The sequence below is a fragment of the Plecotus auritus genome, assembly GCF_963455305.1.
Source record: "Plecotus auritus genome assembly, chromosome: 4".
Classification (NCBI taxonomy): Eukaryota; Metazoa; Chordata; class Mammalia; order Chiroptera; family Vespertilionidae; genus Plecotus; species Plecotus auritus.
Genome location: NC_137775.1, coordinates 121,510,520 through 121,531,414, shown reverse-complemented (window position 1 = coordinate 121,531,414; position 20,895 = coordinate 121,510,520). Strand labels below are relative to the sequence as shown.

Genomic DNA, 20,895 nt, shown 5'->3' with positions numbered 1-20,895 from the left:
AAAGATACAAATGTACAATAAAATGTCATATTATATATTTACTCAGTTATTTAATAAATATTTATGTACTAGGACTCTGCCAGACACTTTAGAATATATCAATGAATAAAAACAGACAGTTCCTGTCTTCCTAGGAAAAAAGAGACAGCAAACAATATGCCTTAAAGAATAGGTAAATTCCTTAGTGAGTTAGAAGGTAATTGGTGCTATAAAAAGTGCAACAGAAGAATGAGGTCAGGAGAGGGTTTCAGTTTTAAATAAAATTATCAATGAGGTGTCCATACCTGAATGAAGATTTATAGGAGATGAAGGAGTTAGCCATTTGGAAATATGGGGAACAACCATTGCTGAAGGGGAAATACCCCGTGCAAAGACCTTAACGCAGGTCTATATCTGCAGTGTGATTGGAGCAGAGTGAATGAAGAAGAGAATGATAGAAAATGTTGTCAAGGAGATAATATGAAGAGGAACTGGACCATGGAGGGCCAAAGTAGGCCACAATAAGGTTTGTTTTCTAAAATATATCTTTATTGATTTCAGAGAGGCAAGGAGAGGGAGAGCAAGATGGAAATATCAATAATGAGAGAGAATCATTGTTTGGTTGCCTCTTGAATGCCCCCTACTGGGGGTCGAGCCCACAACCAGGCATGTGTCTTTGACCACAATCGAACCTGGCACCCTTCAGTCTGCAGGTGAAGCTCTGTCCACTGAGCAAAACTGGCTAGGGTGGCCACAATAAGGTTTTAACTGTGAATGAAGTTAGATCCTCTAAAGAGCCTTGAGTGGAAGGGTGATATGATGGATTTGACTTTTGTTTTGAAAGAATAAATGGGCTGCTGTGTTGAGAACAAGATAATAGTTTTGTTTTTTTTCTGCAATAATTTAGCTGGGAGGCCATGGTAATTCAGACCTGGAATAGTTACAGGGATGTTGAATATATTATAACTATTTTTAATTATATATTTTATCAATAATTTCCTGAGTGATTAGATATGGCACATGAAAGAAGAAAAGAAGTATAGGAGCTTCACAGCTTTTTTTTTTTTTTTTTTTAAATCCTCACCCGAGGATATTTTTCCATTGATTTTTAGAAAGAGTAGAAGAGAGAGAGCAAGACAGAGAGAAATATCTATGTGAGAGAAACACATCGATTGGTTACCTCCTGCAGGAGCCCTGACCAGGTCCTGGGCTGGGGGAGGAGCCTACAACCGAGGTATGTGCCCTTGGCAGGAATGAAACCCGGGAGTCTTTGGTCCACAGGCTGACACTCTATCCATCGAGCCAAACTGGCTAGGGCCCTCACAGCTTTTTGACCAGCCAACTGGAAAAAAAGGAGTTGCTATCAGTTGGAACGAAGACTATGAGCAAAGTAGGCTTGTTGCAGGAGAGAGACTGACACCTGGAGTTCAGTGTTGGACGCTAAGTTTGAAAGACCTATTTTACATCTAAGTGAAAGTGTTGAGTAAGCAATTACATACAAATGAGTCCAGAATTCATGAGACAGCTGAGCTGGAAATATAGATTTGCTATTCAGCAGTCCTAAGATTTGAAGACATCATTTAGAGACCAAGTGAAGATAGAAAAGCAAAGAGGACCAAGAACTAAGTTCTGGAGAACTAAGAGGTTGGCGAGAAAAGAAAGTGCTAGCAAAGAAGACTGAGAATGAAAGGTTGTTGAGATAGAAGGGAGACCATGAGAGTGTGGGTTTAGAAATGCAAGTGAAGCAAATGTTTTAAGAATGAGGCAATGATCCAAAGTGTCAAATCCTCTAATAGGTCAATTAATGTGAAAACTGGAAATTGACCATTGGATTTAGCAACACAATATAAGTAAATATTCTCTTAAGTATATTATTAAAATACTAGGGGCCCAGTGCATAAATTCATGCACCTTGAAAGGAACTGTGGGCCGCGAGGCTGCGGGTCTTGACCCATCCTCCAGGACCCTGCCTAGCCCCTCCTGCCACAGCCCCTGGTCCCTTGTCTGCCAGCAGGGGTGCGGAGTGATTGGGCCTGGCACCAGTAGCGGATGCGAGTGGCAGCTGCTGCCCCAATCGCCCCTCAAGAGCAGGGGGAGGTGGAGAACCCCTCAGGGGTGATCAGGGTGCCGAGTGTTTGGGACTGGCACTGGGCACCGGCTGCAGGTGCAAGCAGGGCCAGTGCCAGCAGCAGGTGCAAGCGCCGGGCGGGACCACGGCATGCGGCAGCAAAGAATTTTCAGTAACCACCAGAGGCTAGCCCCGATGACGCGACCGGTGCCCCACCTTGGTCTGGCATCCCCACTCACCTGCTCAACCATCCTGCTGCGGCCAATGCCTGCCGTGTTCCGCACACACCCCCTGGTGGTCAGCGCACGTCATAGCGACCAATTGTTTGGTTGTTCCAGTTGTTCCACTGTTCGGTCTATTTGCATATTAGCTTTTTATTATATAGGATAGGCTTTATAATCATACACATTAGAACTGACAAAGTATCCCCCAAAATCTCATTTAATTCACAAACCTGATGTGAAGTATTATTTTACTTTCATGGGTAAGTATATTGGATTGTAGCAAGTTTGCTGAACTGGTGTAAATTACATAGCTAAGACCGAACCCAGGTGCTCTGATCACAAAAGCCCATGTTTCTTGATGAAATCCCATTTGAAACAAATATAACTATCTTGATGTTGCAAATGGATTTCAAGTTTTATTAGGAATCTGATTTGACATACCAACTTTGCCTCAAAAATAGTTATATTTATCAGCATCATTTACAAACCAATATCACCTTCTCTTATTACCTCCTATACAAGTAGACTATAAACACAAACATGGCTAAAGTTCTTCAAATATACTAACTCTGATGAAAAACAAACAATGGAAAATGGAATGCAAAAATTCCTTCTTGGGTTTAACAACTAATTTTATTTAGACAATTGGGCTGAAGGCCATACTTTGTTTACATAGTCTATTATGAGATTGACAAACCATAAATCTGAGGGACATATTCAGCCTGCAACCCAGTTTTCAAAATAAAAAGTTTTGTTGGAAACACACACAGCTATGGTCACTCATTTATGTATTATCTTTGGCTACTTTTGTGCTACAAAGACAAGTTGAAATAATACTTATTATAGAAATTATAAGGCTCACAAAGTCTAAAATATTTATTAATTCTTTATAGAAAAAGTCTGTCAAGTTCTGGTATAATCTAAAGATATTATAAAAAGCATATCTCATGGTCCTGGACCTCTTTCTGTGTTTAATTAGTTACTAATAATAGCTTGCTTCTATGTGTTCCTTTGTGTTTTTAAAAGAATCTTGCCTTTTTCCCCTCATTTAAGTACAGAATATTGTTGAGATAGGATCAGTGGGGCTTAATTCAATGAGCAAAACTGCAAAAGAGATAAGAGTAGAGAAAAGCTCAAATGTCTATTTATCTTACAATTATCAAATCAAGTCTCAGATCCTGTAAGACTTTCCAAATTCCCCTACGAAAAAGTGGTCGCTTACTCTTTAAAATCTCAGCTATACCTTGATGATGTAGCTCTCATGTACCTTTGATTCGTTGTTGTGCTCTTTGTTAACTTATTTTTCCTCATTTAACACCCTGTAAACTTTTTTGAGTTTAGACTTATTAATTCAATACCTGTTGAGTGGCAATACATGCCAGGCATGTGTTAAGTCCATAAATACAATGACCAATAAGACACATCTGTGGCTTCAAAATGTGTCTAGTTGAATGAAAGGAATGGTTAAGTAAAGAAATGATCTCTATACAGATTAAGATGTACTATAACAAAAGAACTAACATCCAAACAAGTCTGGGGTGGTCAATCTTTGAAGAATTGATATCTGAGTTCATTCACAAAGGAAGATAAGGGGTAACCAAGGTGAGAGAAAGGATCCTTCCAGTTAAATGACAAGTGAGTGTTACAGCATTTCTGTGTTTGGGGACTGCACAGGTAGGAAGGAGTGGGTGGAGCACTGAAAGGCTAAGCAGGACAGATGAGATGGAACTAAATAATAAAGGGTCTTGTAAGTCATGTCGAAAAGATTATGTTTGGTCTTGAAAGACATGGGGTCCACTGAAGGAGTATAGGAAGGACAATAATGTGATCAGATTCACACTTTAGAAAAGTGACTATGACAATGGCAATGAGTGGATTAGACAAGGAAAGATTATGCAGAAACCAAGTAAGAAATGGCGAGGAGCTTAAGAAGGTAGTAATGTGCACAGAGAGAAAAGCTGAAAATTTAAAAGATTTGAAGAAACTAGAAATAATAGAGTTTGGTGACTAATGCACACATATTGAAAGTGAAAAGGGAATCGTGGCTGGCCCTCAGGTTTCTGACTTGAGGAACAGAATAGATGAAAGTTTCAATCACCACAAAAAGAGGAATGTTGAGTTTTTAGATATTTGTGGGAAATTCAAATGGAAATGTTGGATACACCAGTCTGGAACTCAGACTTATCTGTCTGGATATAAAAATTTTAGAGTCTTCAGAATTTATTCAATAAATATGTATTGAATGACTACTATGTGCCAGGCATTATTTTAGTCACATAGAGATATAAATTGAAATCATAAGATTCAACCATTAGGTGTTTAAAACAAGAAGATTGCAGACAGAATATCAGCATTTAAGAAAAGGGCAGAAGAAGAGTAATTTTCTAAGAATGCCAAGAAGAAAAATTCAGAGAGGCAGGGTTAGGACCAGGGAGAAAAAAAATGGTTCATAAGTCTGGAAGTACTAGTAGATTAATAAATTGAAAGAATACTTATACCAAGATAAAGGGTTAAGGGAGTGAGTTAGGAGGATAGCATTTTGGGAACAGAGTGTAGATAATTGGAACTTAGGAGCTCAGTAACCATAGCTTATTCATTGATTTCCTTTCTCTCTTTCTCATTTATCCAATACTATTGACTAAGCTCCTACTCCATAGCAGGACTGTGCTAGGTGCCAATTACACAATGGCTAGCAAAACAGAATGTGTAGTACAAAAGAGAAGACATGTAACAAACAGGCAATCAAACAGTATTTACACAGTGTGGTGTGCTAAGAAGAAAACAAACAGGACTCTGCAATAAAGTAAAATAGTGAGATTTATTTAGAAAAGTTTGATATTTGAGCATTGCAGAGGTGGGAAGAGCAAAAACTGCCAGCCATTTATACCTATATCCCCTGCTCACATAACAGTTTTGGAGCAGTTTTAGGTGAATATTCAATGTTAGAGTAATTAATAAATTAAATAATAAGAAAATTGATTGAATTATTTACTTTATATTATACAATCACTAAAAAAAGAGATAAATATAAACTTTGAAAAGCATGACAAAATAATTTTTTGTGAAACATGAAGATGTCCACTTCTATAAAATGGTAATTTTTACCTTTTAAAAAACCAAGCTAAACTTAGTAAGCTATATAAAAAATGCAGATGCAGTTTAAAATAGCAAAATCAGGAGGAACCAAGATGGTGGCATAGGTAAACACGGTACTCACATCCTCCCACAACCACATCAAAATTACAACTAAAATACAGCACAACCATCATTCAGAACCACATGAAATCTGCCCCAATGGAAGTCTTACAACTAGAGAAGAAAAGAAGAAAGCACATTGAGAATGGTAGGAGGGGTGGGGGCATGGAATGGGCTGGTCTGACACCCATGTGTGGCATTTTTAATTGAGAGGGATATCTTGGCTGAGGAGGCCTCTTGTGAAGAGCAAGGGCTCCTAGCCTCACACCAAACCCCCTCAGCCCAGGGTTCCAGTGCTGGGAAGAGAAATCCCCATAACTTTGTGCTGCAAAATCCTGAGGGGATTGTGGCTGAGTGACATGGTGGAAGCCAAAGACCCAGGCAGTTCCTCTTAAAGGGCCGGCACACTCAGACTTGCTTCCTCCAGCACTATGGTAGAAGCTCCAGCACTATGGTAGAAGCTTGAAAGGATCCAGGGACATATGGGGAGGAAATAAATGGTCTGACCTCAGGGCAAGAACTCAGGGGCAGCTTTCTCTTAGATAAAAGTGCTTGCAGAGGTCATTGTTCCTATGCTGAAATCTCCCCCACCACAGAGCTGATCAGCAAGGTGCCATGTCTTAGTCTCTAGCAACCTTGCTCACACTGTTCGATCTGTCCTGGTGATTCCCTGAGACCGCACCCCACCCATGCAGCCCCACCTAAGCTGTTTGCAGCGGCTTTTCCATATGAATGGCTGTGTTGGCTCAGGCTTTAGACTTTCCTAAAATCTCTCAAACAAGCAGCAGCTGGACACAGCATGCCCCATATAAACTTGATAAGCTGCCCCAGTCCAGGCACTAGCAACAGCTTGCCTTGGTTTGCAGTTTGGCCTCTTCTGGGCACCTCCAAGCCCAACACAAGTAGAAGCCATCTAAAGATCACTCTGTAGCTTGTGCCGGGTGGCCCCAGGCAAGGCACAGGCAGCAGCTGACTTTGTACCTCACAGGAGGCTTCTGAGCTTTTGACAGCTTCTGGTGGACAGCTTCAGAACACACCATATTACAACTCTCCACATCTACACATGACACACTCCAGGGGCACTCTGTAAGCACCAAAGCCCCACTGAAGCAAGTCATGCTCCATACAGGTGTCTCCTGCACAGCAGCTCTTCCACTGTAGTTGCAGCTGGTCCTCACAGCCAATTTTCCTGGGGGTCAATTCCTCCCAGTGACCCAACAGCAATCAAGGCTTAACTATAATAAGACAGTGCACACAGTCCACACAAGAGAGTGGACTGAGAGAGCCCAGCTCAGGTGACTGGGGAGAGTGAGCCCTTGGCCCTACATGACATCTGCTACACAAGGCCACTCTACCAATTCCAGGATCCATAGCAGCTCTACCTAATACATAGAAATGAACACAGGGAAGCAGCCAAAATGCGGAGACAAAGACACATGTCACAAATGAAAGGACAGAATAAATCTCCAGAAAAATAACTAAATGAAATGGAAGCAAGCAAACTACTAGATACAGAGTTCAAAACAATGGATATAAGGTTTCTCAATGAACTTAATGGGAGCTTCAAAGGACTTAATGATAATTTCAAGGGTCTTAGTGAGAACCACAAATCAAAGACATGAAAAAGCACCAGTCAGAAATGAAGAATAATTTATAGGGAATTACAGCAGAGTAGAAGACACTGAGAATCAAATCAGTGATTTAGAATATAAGGAAGCAAATAACACCTAATCAGAAGAGTAAAAAGAAGTGTGAATCCAAAAATATGAAGATAGTGCATGGAGCCTCTGGGGCAACTTCAAAGGTACCAACATTCACATCCTGAGGGTGCCAGAAGGAGAAGAGAGAGTGAGCAAGATATTGACAATCTATTTGAAGATATAATGACCTAAAACATCCCCTACCTGATGAAAGAAATAGATTAACAAGCCCAGGAAGTGCAGAGAGACCCAAACAAGATGAATCCAAAGAGGCTCACATCATAAATAAAATGCTAAAGATTAAAGACCAAGAAAGAATCTTAAAAGCAGCAAGAGAAAAGCAGTTAGTTACCTATAAGGGGATCACCCATACAGCTGTCAACTGATTTCTCAACAGAAACTTTGCAGGCCAGAAGAGAGTGGCAAGAAATATTCAAAATGATGAATGGCAACAACCTACAACCAAGATTACTCTACCCAGCAAAGCTATCATTTAGAATTGAAGATAATAAAAAGAGCTTCACAAATAAGAAAAAGCTAAAGGAGTTCATCACCACCAAATTAGTATTGCATGGAATGTTGAATGGCCTTCTTTAAGAAGAAGAGGAAGAAAGAAGAAGAGGAGGGAGAAGTAGAAGAAGGATGAAGAGGAGGAGGAGGAAATATAAACAATAAAATGACCATAAATACATATCTGTCAGCAATTGAATCTAAAAATCAAAACAAATGAACAAGGAATCTAATGAACAAAGTAAAGTAATGAATATAATAGAAGCAGAAGCATGGAAACATAGAACAGACTGACGAATCTCAGAGGGACAGGGGAGGGGAGGGCTAGAAGACATTAACCAAAGAATTTATATGTACATATGCATTACCTATGAACACAGACAATAGGATGATGAAAGCTTGTGACTGGGTGGGAACTGTGTGGAGGGGTACAGTGGAGGTGAAAAGGGGAGACATCTGTAATATTGTCAACAATAAAGATTTTTAAAAAATAAAAAATAAAGATTTATATCTCTAATATAAAAATAAATAAATAAAATAGGAAAATCATCATGATAACTGATTGTCCTATTTCTATATGATTTCAGAATATTACAATAGTTTTGTTCCAACTCTTCCATTCTTTATTAAATATTGTTTGATTTCTTTAAAAAGAGATAATTCCCCTTATCATTTTTTTTCTTTCAGTACAGCCTTGTGATTCAGTTTAGCTAAGCATTTCCTGAATATCAATCCCATGAGATACTCCACCTAAAAAATGTAGAAATAAGGTTTCTATGGTTATATAAGTTTGAAAAATATGTTAAATGTGGAATCCCACTTTTTGAGAGTGACAATATACATTATTATTTAAAGGTTTTTAGGAGGTCTACAGGAAAGAGTATAGAGTATTCTAGTATTTCAAAATTCTGGTTTCTTATCTTATTTGACCACAAAATCTTTTTTTTTTAGAAAAATATTATGTACCTGACACACTTCAGAGCATTCATTCTTTGCTAAATACTGCTGCAAATGGTTACCCCAATTGTCTGTACACTTTACTAAATCTGAATGGTGTTAGCTAAAAATGACTTAAAATGTTGACCCATTCAAGGTTATTTATTTAAAATAATTAATTTTAAAGGTAAAACCATTTAAAATACAAATGGTAATAAATATATTGGTGAATTGAAAGCTTAACTTAGGACTTTCCCAAATTATAGGCATTGACATTCTATGGTAGGAGCATAACCCAATTAACCCCAGTTTACAGATGGAGAAATTAAGGCATAGAAGGCCTTTGTCTGATGTTATTCAGTGGTTTGAAAACCCAAAATCCTGGGTACTCTTTTTTTTTCCTGAATATTTTCCCTTAAAACTACTATTTCTGGGTAAGAATATAAAACATATTTAAAGTTGTAGACAAACACATACACATTTCTCTCAACAAAATAGAAATATTTTGTAGCTGAAAGTCAAAGTTAATAGCAATGAAATAATGCCCTTTTTGTGTAATGTTATTTCCCACCTCACCAACCTAAATAATCATGGATTTAATTATAATTTCAGGTGGCATCTGCTTATTTCAAAGATTTTCACCTACTGCTAATTGGAGTCATCTGTTTAGCAACATCAATAGAAAAATGGAATTTGCACAAAAGGATTGCTCTGAAAATGGTGCTGGTGGTGGGTGTGAACCCAGCATGGTAAGCTCTGCATTTACTGTTCCAGGTTTACATTCTCAACAGATCATTTTTGTACAGAGCAAATAACCAAAAAAGTAATGCATATCCAGGCAATCATTTGCATTGCAGTATACTTCATGACTTTATTTTCTCCGAAAATATGAAAGTGATATAAAGTATACTTGAGTTGTAGGAGAAAAAGAACAACTTTCTTTTCAATGAAGGTCTAGTTACAGGGAGATTGCACACAATTCTCTTACCTTTTATGCACCATAGGAATCAAAGGCGAGAGAAGCCTTGAACGTCAACATGCAAGATTGATAGACTTCAGAATAGATTTCATACTATCTTGTTTATTTGGCTGATTACACATTCAAGACTTGTTCAAGAGCATCATTAGTCACAGGGAGGATGTTAGGAACCAAAGACAATGACATTACTGACAAAATACAAATATGTGCAAAAAAATTTCAAGGTGGACAGTTTCCCTTTTTTTCTTATTTATTTATTTATTTATTTATTTATTTATTTATTTATTTATTTTAATCCTCACCCGAGGATATTTTTCCATTGATTTTAGAGAGAGTGGAAAAGAGAGGGAAAGACAGGGAAATATCCATGTGAGAGAAACACATCAATTAGGAGCCCCCAACTAAGGTACGTGCCATTGACCGGAATCGAACCGGGACCCTTCGACACTCTATCCCATTAAGCAAAACCAGCCAGGGCAACATTTTTGTTTTTAAGTGAATTGTTGCAAAGTGAAATAATCAATTAAGAAACTTCCTCTAGTTCTGGCTGGTATTGGTCAGTGGTTAGAGCATTGGTCCATGCACCTAAGGGTCTTGGGTTCGATTCTGGTCAAGGGCACATACCTAGGTTGTGGGTTCACTCTCTGCCCCCTGTCAAGGTGCTTGCAGAAGGCAAAACTTTATTTATAGCATGTGAAATCATTCATTTGACTGATTTTCTCCACTGAAATGAATTTTCCCCCATTAAATTAATTGGCTATTTTAGTTTTAATTCCAGCTCTTAAGAATGTAGATGTAAGCTAAAATAACTTTCCAGTGTCAATATCATTTGCATAATGGAATTATGCTTTAAAGCCTTAGGTGGTTCTTCCCTCATCTTTCTTTGAAAATGAGAAAATTGTATTGAATTCTGTTGCATAATTCATTCTAGGATATAACCACATCTGTGTTCATCATTTATGGAGCAAACTGTTTCATTAAATACAAAAACAAATAACTCAGATGAGACAAATTTAAAAAAATATTTACTTAAAAATTGTATAACATATATGTATTAAGGGCATTTCACGTCTTTAAGAGTGAAACAGTGTTCCAGGCTTCCTGGGTGCTATAGAAATGTGTCTCTTTACTGCACAGCAGAGCACTATCTATTATACCACTAAATGACTTTTCAATTTAAGGCATTTTTATCAAACAGAAACCTTATCTGATCCCAACCTTTTTTATTGGAAGATTTTGTGTCTTGCCAATGCATTGAGTTAAAAATGTTTCTAGTTTTCCCTTCTTTTTTGTTGAATTTATTGGAATGACATTGCTTAATAAAATTCTATATTTTTCAGATGTCCAATTCTATAATACATCATCTGTATTTTGTATTGTGTGTTCACCACCCCAAATCAAGTCTCTTTCCATCACCATTAATCCCCCCATACCTCTTTTTTTAAGAAATAGAGGCCCAGTGCACCAAATTCATGCACAGGTAGGGTCCCTAGGCCTGGCTGGCGATCAGGGCTTATCGGGGCCTTCAGGCTGCTGGTTGGGGCCTCCCTTCCCTGGCTGCTGGCTGCCGGCTGCCAGCTGGGACCTTCCTTTGTTCTGTGCAGCCCCCTGGTGGTCAGTGCACGTCATAGTGAGTGATTGGTCTCCTGGTCAAACTCCCATGGGGACAATTTGCATATTAGACTTTTATAGAGAGAGGTAATTTCTTGTTTAAGCAGATTTCTAATATGTTTTCTTTTGTTTTGTTTTACACATAGAAAATATTCACCTTATCTGAAGTTGAAACTTATAGTGTAAAATTCTTCTTGTACATCTATTTTTAAAAAATATTTTTATTGATTTTAGAGAGGAATAGAGAGGGGGAGAGAGACAGAAACATCAATGATGAGAGAGACTCATCAATCAGATCCTCCTGCATACCCAACACTAGGGGTCCAGCCCACAACCCAGACTTATGCCCTGACCAGGAATCAACTGTGACCTCCTGATTCACAGGTTGATGCTCAACAACTGAGCCATGCCAGCTGGGCTTGTAGATCTATTTTTAAAGGGAGTCAGAGAATTTAATAAGTGGCTCTAGTCTATATAGAAAGATGTGCTTCTGAATGATTTTCTGGGTCCTTCTACTCAAAAGAGATCATGTTTTAACCCAAGTGTGATTTTGAAAGCTTATAGACATGGTTTAAAATCCTATAGTTTTACTAGTAGGTATGTTATTATTAAGGGAGAAGAACTACTCATAAGAGAAGACCATGTAATATAACCAGTTCTTGACAACAGGCAGGAATGTCAGATTCAGACAAGCATGAATAATAGAATCTACAGAAAATTCTGAAGCCTCAATTTAGCCATTGATTTTTAACCATTTCCTCCACCCACCACATATTAAACCCAAGTAGTGAAAAAGTAAAAGGCAGGTTTATAAAAATTAATCTCTCTCCTTGCCCTTGTGCCTTCTTGGCAACATCCTGTCTTACAGAGATATGACCAAAAGATCAAAGAAAAAATAAGGGATCCCAAATTCAAAAGTTAATTGCATCTTGTCTTACTAGGATTTGAAGGAAAGTGCATTCAAATATTGATATAATATTAGAAACTGTTATATCATCTAACAACTTTCAGGCTGGTTATACATTTAGTCATTATTCTGTTTTGGGAGACAAGATTTTTATGGTTTCCTGGGAGACAAAACTTATAAGAACTCCCCTCTTACCTCTGCCACTTTGATTTCTACGGGCTATGACTGTCCTCAGAGTTTGTTGTCTGGGAGGCAACCTAACCACCCATGTTTTGAACAAATGAATTCCCAACCCATAAACAGCATCCTTTACAGTTAAACAATGTAGTTAGTTAAGCTAGGAGCCCAGCTCATACTAAAAGTCCTCTCCTCTCATTTCAGGCTGACATTGGGGTTCATGAGCAGTACTGCCTTCTTATCTATGTGGCTTAGCAACACTTCCACTGCTGCCATGGTGATGCCCATTGTGGAGGCTGTGGCACAGCAGATCATCAGTGCTCAAGCACAGGTCAAGGCCACTCAGGTGACTTATTGCAATGGATCAATCAATCCCGGACTGGAGATGGAAGGTATCACATGCAGACATGGCCACAGGGGGTCTAGTCATATGGGCAGTAGCCCTAAATTTGAGAATTCTGGGTTATACGTTTAATTAACTGTCCATACACTCATGATATGAATTTAACATTTTTCTTTCTATATTTCCAAATATTTATACAAGGGAATTACTTTACCTCAATATTTACCTTAAATTAATGATTGAGTTTACAGTTTCTAGCAAAAGAGGAAGAATGCCCTTTCCATTCTTCAGCCAGTCTGGTGGAACTCTCTCTCATGTCTTTATCAGCAGACCTCAGGTTATGCTTTCGTACTGAAAATATTTTCTTGCATAATATTGAGAATTTTTTAAAAAATAAATTTTATTGATTTCAGAGAGGAAGGTAGAGGGAGAGAGAGAGGGAGAGGGAGAGGGAGAGGGAGAGGGAGAGGGAGAGAGAGAGAGAGAGAGAGAGAGAGAGAGAGAGAGAGAGAGAGAGAAATATCAATGATGAGGGAGAATTATTGATCAGCTGACTCCTACATGCCCCATACTGGGTATTGAGCTCACAACCCAGGCATGTGCCCTGAATGGGAATCAAACTGTAACCTCCTGGTTCATAGGTCGACGCTCAACTACTGAACCAGGCCAACCCAGGCTAAATAGAGAATTTTTAATTCCTACATTCTATTTGGAAATGGCATCTCATTTTACTGTAATTATTTCTGCCTCTGATAAACTGCTCTGATGTAGTGAAAAATGTTGGGGGATATTTGTGTTTATAAAATACACTAGAGGCTGGTGCACGAAATTCGTGCACGGGGGTATGTGTCCCTCAGCCCAGCCTGCACCCTCTCCAATCTGGGACCCCTCGAGGGATGTCCGACTGCCCATTTAGGCCTGATCCCTCTCACAATCCAGGACTGCTGGCTCCCAACTGCTTGCCACCTGCCTTCCTGATTGCCCCTAACCCCTTCTGCCTGCCAGCCCGATCACCCCCTAACCACTCCCCTGACAGCCTGATTGATGCCTAACTGCTCCCCTGCCAGCCTGTTTTCCCCTAACTGCCCTCCCCTGCAGGCCTGGTCACCCCTAACTGCCCTCCTCTGCTGGCCTGGTCACCCCTAACTGCCCTCCCCTGCAGGCCTTGTCCCCCCCCAACTGCTCTCCCCTGCAAGCCTGGGTCCCCCCCAACTGCCCTCCCCTGCAGGCCTGGTCACCCCTAAGTGCCCTCCCCTGCAGGCCTGGTCCCTCCCAACTGCTCTCCCTTGCTGGCCATCTTGTGGTGGCTATCTTGTGTCCACATGGGGGCAGGATCTTTGACCACATGGGGGCAGCCATCTTGTGTGTTGGAGTGATGGTCAATCTGCATATTACTCTTTTATTAGATAGGATAGAGGCCTGGTGCACAGGAGGGGGGCCAGCTGGTTTGCCCTGAAGGATGTCCTGGATCAGGGTGGGGGTTCCCTTGGGATGTGGGGCGGCCTGGGTGAGGGGCCTGTGGTGGTTTGCAGGCCGGCCATGCCCCCTTGCGACCCAAGCGGAGGCCCTGGGATCTGGGGTTTATTTATCTTCTACAATTGAAACTTTGTAGCCTGGAGTGGAGCCAAGCCTTCTGCTTGCTCCGTGGCGGCAGCCATTTTTGGGGGGATTTATGTATCTTTTATAATTGAAACTTTGTAGCCTTAAGCGAGGCCTGGGCTGGCCATGGTGTGCGGAAAGCTTGGCTTCCTCCATCGCCGCGGGCAACCCTAGCCTCCTGCTCTTTCCAGCTCCGCGGCTGCCGCCATTTCTGTTTGGGTTTATGTATCTTCTATCATTGAAACTTTGTAGCCTTGAGTGGAGGCCTGGGCCGGCAAGGGCAGGCAGAAAGCTTGTCTTCCTCCATTGCCGGGGAAACCCATGCCTCCCTCCTGCTCTTTGTGGCCGTAGCCATCTTGGTTGGGTTTATTTGCATATTCACTCCTGATTGGCTGGTGGGCGTGGCTGGTGGGAGTGGCTTGTGGGTGTAGCAGAGTGATGGTTAATTTGCATATTACTCTTTTATTAGATAGGATTATTAAGATGAATATTATGTCAGTAAAGGTGAATTTCTTTATTTTCAGTTTCTAGTAATGCTTCCATCACACACACACACACACACACACACACACACACACAGATAAAACTTCATTTAAATTATTTTTCTTTTACTTAATGTTTTGCAGAATGTGTTAATGGACATGAAACAAATGAGAATAAAGAGAAGACAAATCCAGTTCCAGGGTAAAGAAAATTGGCATTTTGATTAGGATTTTTCAAATTACGTTTTAATAATATTATAAACTGGGTCAATTTATTTTTCAGACACAGTAATGATGCAGAGAAAATTTCAAACAAGATGGAGGTGAGAAAGGTACATTAAATTTGATTTTTTAAAATATTTACACATGAAATTATAGTAGAGCCATAGTTAGATGTGTATACATTTTAAAAACTCTTACTTGATTCCTTGTCTATAAATTACTTTGCTTGCCTACGTCAAACCACAGTGTAATAGTTTTCTTTTCCTTAACCTCTAAATACTTCAGTGTATATTTCTTAAAATCAAGGGTGTTCTCTTATCTAGCCACCATATAAATGTGTCTAAAATCAGGAAATTAACGTTGATAAAGAACTGTTACTGAACCCACAGACTTTATTCAGATGTCACCCATTGTCCTACATGTGCTCAGTAGTGAGAAATTTTCAGGATCTAAGATGACTGTTGCGTTTCAGTTGTCATTTCTCTCCAGCCTACCTTCTTCTGGATCAGTCTTCTTCCATCTTTCGTTGTCCTTCTTCACATTGACATTTTGAAGAAATGGGGCCAGTTGCTTTGCAGAATGTTCCAGGATTTGGGTTCATCTGATATTTCATTAGATTCAGGCTATGCTTGGGTGACAGGAACACCCCAGAAGTAATGCTGTGTTCTTCTCGTAGTTTCTATCAGATGGTAGGCGATTTTCACTTGTTCCCATATTTGATCTGAACTTTGATCAACAAGTCCTGAACATGTCCTCCGGGTTTACACTCCCCCCCCTCCCCCACACACACACTTATAATTAATAACTAAACTATGGGGAGAATTTTTGAAGCCAGGTGAATATCCTGTTTCTTAGAGTAATTGCTGACTCTTATCTGAATCAAATTACTATAATGATTTCCAACTAATGATATTTTAACTCTGTTATTCCTTCTGCATTTATTAATTAACATTTTACTGAAAAGGTCTTTCCTTCTCTCTTATTATTTACTTCTGTCAATATAGATCCATGGATTTTCATTTTATTCAATGGGTTATAATCCATTACTATCATTATTTATTTTTATGTTCAGATTGTCCCAGATTTGGTCAGGAGGAGCCTGTTCAAGCTGGCTACTGTGCTGTCATTCAACTTGTGCACAAGATGGTCCACGCTTACTCTTGCAACCATTTTTCTAAGGACCCCTGGCTCTTTTTTGTTGTCTGTGATATTAGAGCCTAAGATCTGGAAGCTGGGTGTGCTCATGTCCTTTTAGTGGACAGACTGGGGGAAATAAGCATTTCATATCATTCTTGCCTTTCACAATTTTATATTTGTAACTCCTTTCTCTCACTCTGAGAAGCCTGGATCCCAACAAAATTAATATATTTACTTCTTTGCTCAATTCTACCATACACATAATCTTGCTTTAGAATTACTAGTATACCCACACAATTATTAGCAATAAACTAATTAACCTATTAAGCTGTAGTTAGGGCAGATGTGAAGCTGAGGAGAGTCCCTGACACAAGTTGCTCCTTCTGGAAGCTAGAACTAGAGCAAGCCACAGGGAGACCCAGGACAAGCCAGACCTTGGGGGGTAGCGGTAGCTAGGGTGGTGTGAAGCTGAGGAGTCCTGGGGGCAGCCTTCTCAGGGCAGCTGGAACATGGAGCTGGAGCAGGCTGCCGGGAGACCTGGGGATAAACAGCATATATTTGGGGGACCTGAGGACACTGGGATGGCATGGGCCTGCAGGTAGAGCACCTGGATCAAGCTCCTGCCCTTGCGATCAAGGGGGAATGAATGGAAGGATCACAAATGGCACTCTGGTGCTTCCAACCTCAGAGAGCGTTCCAGCAGCTCCCCTCCCACTTGACAGATGCTCTAAGATTTGTAAATGGATCTCCTTCCTGTCTAGCCTAGGTGTCCTGTAAACCACTGTGTTTTTTCCTGCTGTGCCCCAGGGCAGGCAAATCTGTGTGGGACCTCCCAGGATCCCTCTGGACTGCAGGGCAGTGTGTTGGTTGGGGTGTCCACAGTACGGTGTCTCTGGCTCTCCTACACGTGTCTGTGTGGTCTCTCTCTTGTTGGTTGTGCAGAAGCTGTTCATTCAGCTCTCAGTTCTTCATCAGGGGGAATTGCTCTGGCTGTAGGTGTAAATTTGATGTGTTCCTGGAAGGAGGTGAGTTCAGCCTCTTCCCACACTGCCATCTTGGACCAGAAGCTCCCAGTGCAATGGCCCTTCATAGATAGACCCAAATCAACAACCTGGTAGAAAACATTTTGTGCTCTGAACATTAGCATCATTATTTTCTCCTTTCACTAGGTCCTTGGTGATGGCATTTAACATATGCAATTTAAAGAAATATAATCCCATCTCAGAATAGCGTTGCATTTTTTAAAATGAAAATCTTGCTTGCCTGATAGCCTGGTTTTCCTTAGCAGCATCGTCATTTCTTCCAGCTTATGAATTTAGAGCCATTCCTATTCATGTAATTACAATCCAGTTATCTTTAGTATCCCCATTGCCACTGAAAAATTCAGTGCAGGATTCATGAGTTGCTATAGTCAAATACAGATGGGAAAGTTGTTGTAGCCATTCCTGTTATCAAAGGAAAGAAGAAGTCTCTTGTAAACTATCCTATACAATTTATTTCTCCAGAATGAATCAATATAAAAATACTACACCAGGTTGTATCAGGAACTATATAACTCAAGACCACTGAAAAATAATTCTGCATAGAAATAGTCCTAAGGTAGCCATGGCATTAGGAATAGGAGAGTGGGGCATACGTTCCTTCCTCAGGCGATAATGCATTAGCATCATCTCAAATGGGAAAAGAAAACCCTCTCATTATTTACAGAAATCTTCAAGGAAAGACCGATTTCTATGTCAAGAGAAATCAGATACAAAGATACATTTTAAGCCATTAGTTATAGTGTACAATAAGGGTTTTAAAGATGAGAATTGAACACATATATATTTATGAAAACACTAGAGGCCCGGTGCACAAAATTCGTGCACTTGGGGGGGTCCCTCAGCCTGGCTTGTGCCCTCTTGCAGTCCGGGAGCCCTGGGGGGATGTCTGACTGACGGCTTAGTGGGCCTAAGCCATCAGTCGGACATCCTTAGCATTGCCATGGAGGCAGGAAAGGCTCTCACCACTGCCGCTGTGCTCGCCAGCCATGAGCCCGGCTTCTGCCTGAGTGGCACTCCCCCTGTGGGAGCACACTGACCACCAGGGGGCAGGTCTTGCCTTGAGTGTCTGCCCCCTGGTGGTCAGTGTGCATCATAGTGACCGGTCATTCCACCATTCAGTCATTTGCATATTAGCCTTTTATTATGTAGGATACACTGTAGATGAGGCCCCCTAGAACCATAAGAAATGCAAAAAGTTCACTGTTAACTCATTCTCGAATTGACCCCACTTAAAATCAAATTGCCCCCGCTATGGGGCATGTGCTGTACCTTGGGAACCACTGGGCTTGACACTTTTCCTCTCTGAGCTTCATTGCTGAATACATACGCATATACCATGGGAATTGTAATCTCTTCTCTGCCTACCTCACTGGGTTGTCCTGAGGAGGTGCTGAGCTAATAAACCTAGAAATGTTTCATCAAGTAAGTGATGTCTAAACGGGAAGGGATTGTTATTTTTAAGCCCACGGGTACCCTCACAGTGGCAGGTGCTGATTAGGGGAGGAGGGCATGATTGTTTCCTGGGACTGTAGCTATGGAAGCTTTGCAGAGGGTTCCGCAGGCCTCGGAGGGGCGGGCTCTGGCCAGCAGCCCTGTAATGGTGGTCGTCCCTGGAGGTGCTGGTGGGGGGTAGGAGCCAGGCGGGCTAGGCGGGCGGGTTTAGTGGAGTCCCCAGCGAGGTTCAGCACCTTCAGCTGCGGAGACTGCGCTGCTGCTGTTGAGGGGGAAGGGTCTGCTCAGGCCTGCCTCCACCTGGGTCTGGAGTTGGAGGGAGGAGAGGCGTGCCCGGCCCCAGTGGAGGGCGCCCAGCAGCGGTGGGCCGCGGGCCCCAGGTGCCTTGGGGGCGCTGAGGGGTGGTCACCTGTGTACTATTGTTGTGGGCGCCCCTGGCGGGGATGGCGGGGAAAGAGATCGGGAGTCAGAGGTGCGGGCTGCAGCCACCCCTGAGGCTGGGTCTTCTTCCCGTCTGGGTCAGCCTCCCCGTCACCCCTGGGGTGCAGGGGCTAAGGTAGGGTGTCCCTGCAGGGGGATTGGAAGGGCTCCCTGTGGCCGCTTCCTCTTCCTTCTTTGCAGTCCGGGCTCCTGTCAGGCACTCTCCTCAGACCCCCGGGAACTTGGTTCGGCCATCCGCACCCTGCTGCATGCGCATCAAGGGGATACCTTAACGGCAATTAGCATATTACCTCTTTATATGTATTACTTAGGAATATAAGTAATTCTTCTAAAACATAGAAAATTAACAGTGTGTCAGGTAAATTATGGAAGAATACATTTCCAATGGGCTTTTAAAACTCTTATGAACATTGGAAAGCCTAAACAGAAAGAATATACTGGCACTCTAACTTTCTGGGGTCATTTTTAGAAACTCAGTTTTCTGGCATGGTGCCTAAATTTTGGGTTAAGTCTCCTTTAAGTTGCTTTGATAGCCTACACTGGGCATTAAAGGGAAGTCTGTTAATGGACATCAAAGGAAAGTCTATTAATGAAAAGACCTGCTCCTTACTATAAGCAGCTCAGAGTCTAGTGGGGAACATTGACTTTTAAAAACAGAAAATGTGACATCAATACCACAAAAAAGGCATGCACAGAGGCCAAGTCTTCCAGAAGCCAGTGCAACTACCTCCATCGGGACTGATTGCAGAGGGAGTATGAGATAAAGAAAGCTGAATCGAGAAACCAAGATGGCGGCATAGGTAAGCACCTAAACTGCTGCCTCGCACAACAATTTCAAAACTACAACTAAAAGACAGAACGGACACCATCCAGAACCACAGGAAAGCTGGCTGAGTGAAAATTCTACAACTAGAAGGAAAGAGAAAAGCTCACAGAGAATTGGAGGTACGGCAAAGGGTCTTTGTGCACGCAGAGAGGAAGGGCGGCTGAGAGCCTGGCTGACTTTCTCTGGCGGGAGGGGGAAGAAAGCCCCCGACCACACTGAACCCCAGTTCTGACTGCACTGAACCCCAGTTCCGGGCGAGCCCCTGGGGACCCATGCTTTTACGGGGGGAGTCTGGATTCTCGGGCGGAGACTCAGGAGCTGGGGAAGGCAGAGGTCTGAAGGTGCGCATGTGCGCGCAAGGGCAAGGCTGACAGGAAACCAAGACTGAGACTCCACCCCATCCAAGCTGAGCACAGAGGCTATTGCAATTTGGCAAGTCTAATCCTATAAGGCTGTCTCCAGCACCGAACTTCTCCCAGCATAGACACAGCTGATCCTTACAGCCAACTGGCCTGGAGGTCAATTCTTCCCAGTGATACCAACAACAATCAAGACTTAATTACAACAAGGCTGTACACACAGTCCACAAAGGGGTGCACCAAGAGTGTCCACCTCAGGTTAACTGAGGAGGCAGACCCACTGGGCCATATTGGAAACCTAGCACACAAATTTACCCTACCAACTCAGGGAAGCAGTGAAAATGTGGCGTCAAAGAAACAGATCACAAACAAAATAAATGGAGGAAAACAAACGACTGGATATAGAATTCAAAACCACGGTTATAAGGCTTTTCAAGAATATCCTAGAAAAGGCCGATAAATATAACGAGACCCTCGAAGATATGAAAAAGGACCAACTAGAAATTAAACATACACTGACTGAAATAAAAAATATTATACAGAGACCCAAAAACAGACTAGAGGAACACAAAAATCAAGTCAAAGAATTGAAATACAAAGAAGCAAAAAACACTCAACCAAAAAAGCAAAAAGCAAAAAAAAAAAAAATCCAAAATGTTGAGGATAGTGTAAGAAGACTCTGGGACAACTTCAAGCATACCAACA

At 41.5% G+C, this 20,895-nt stretch overlaps 1 protein-coding gene across 1 annotated transcript in view; it reads left to right on the top strand.

Moving 5' to 3' along the window:
* The window catches only part of SLC13A1 (solute carrier family 13 member 1), a gene marked incomplete at its 5' end in the record, with an annotated part of 94,652 nt that overhangs the window by 20,210 nt on the left and 53,547 nt on the right, over positions 1–20,895 (top strand). The window contains 4 exons of the mRNA XM_080665527.1: positions 9,225–9,361; positions 12,491–12,678; positions 14,855–14,912; positions 14,994–15,042. Coding sequence (XP_080521653.1) covers positions 9,225–9,361; positions 12,491–12,678; positions 14,855–14,912; positions 14,994–15,042 — 432 coding nt within the window. The remainder of the gene's footprint in view (positions 1–9,224; positions 9,362–12,490; positions 12,679–14,854; positions 14,913–14,993; positions 15,043–20,895) is intronic.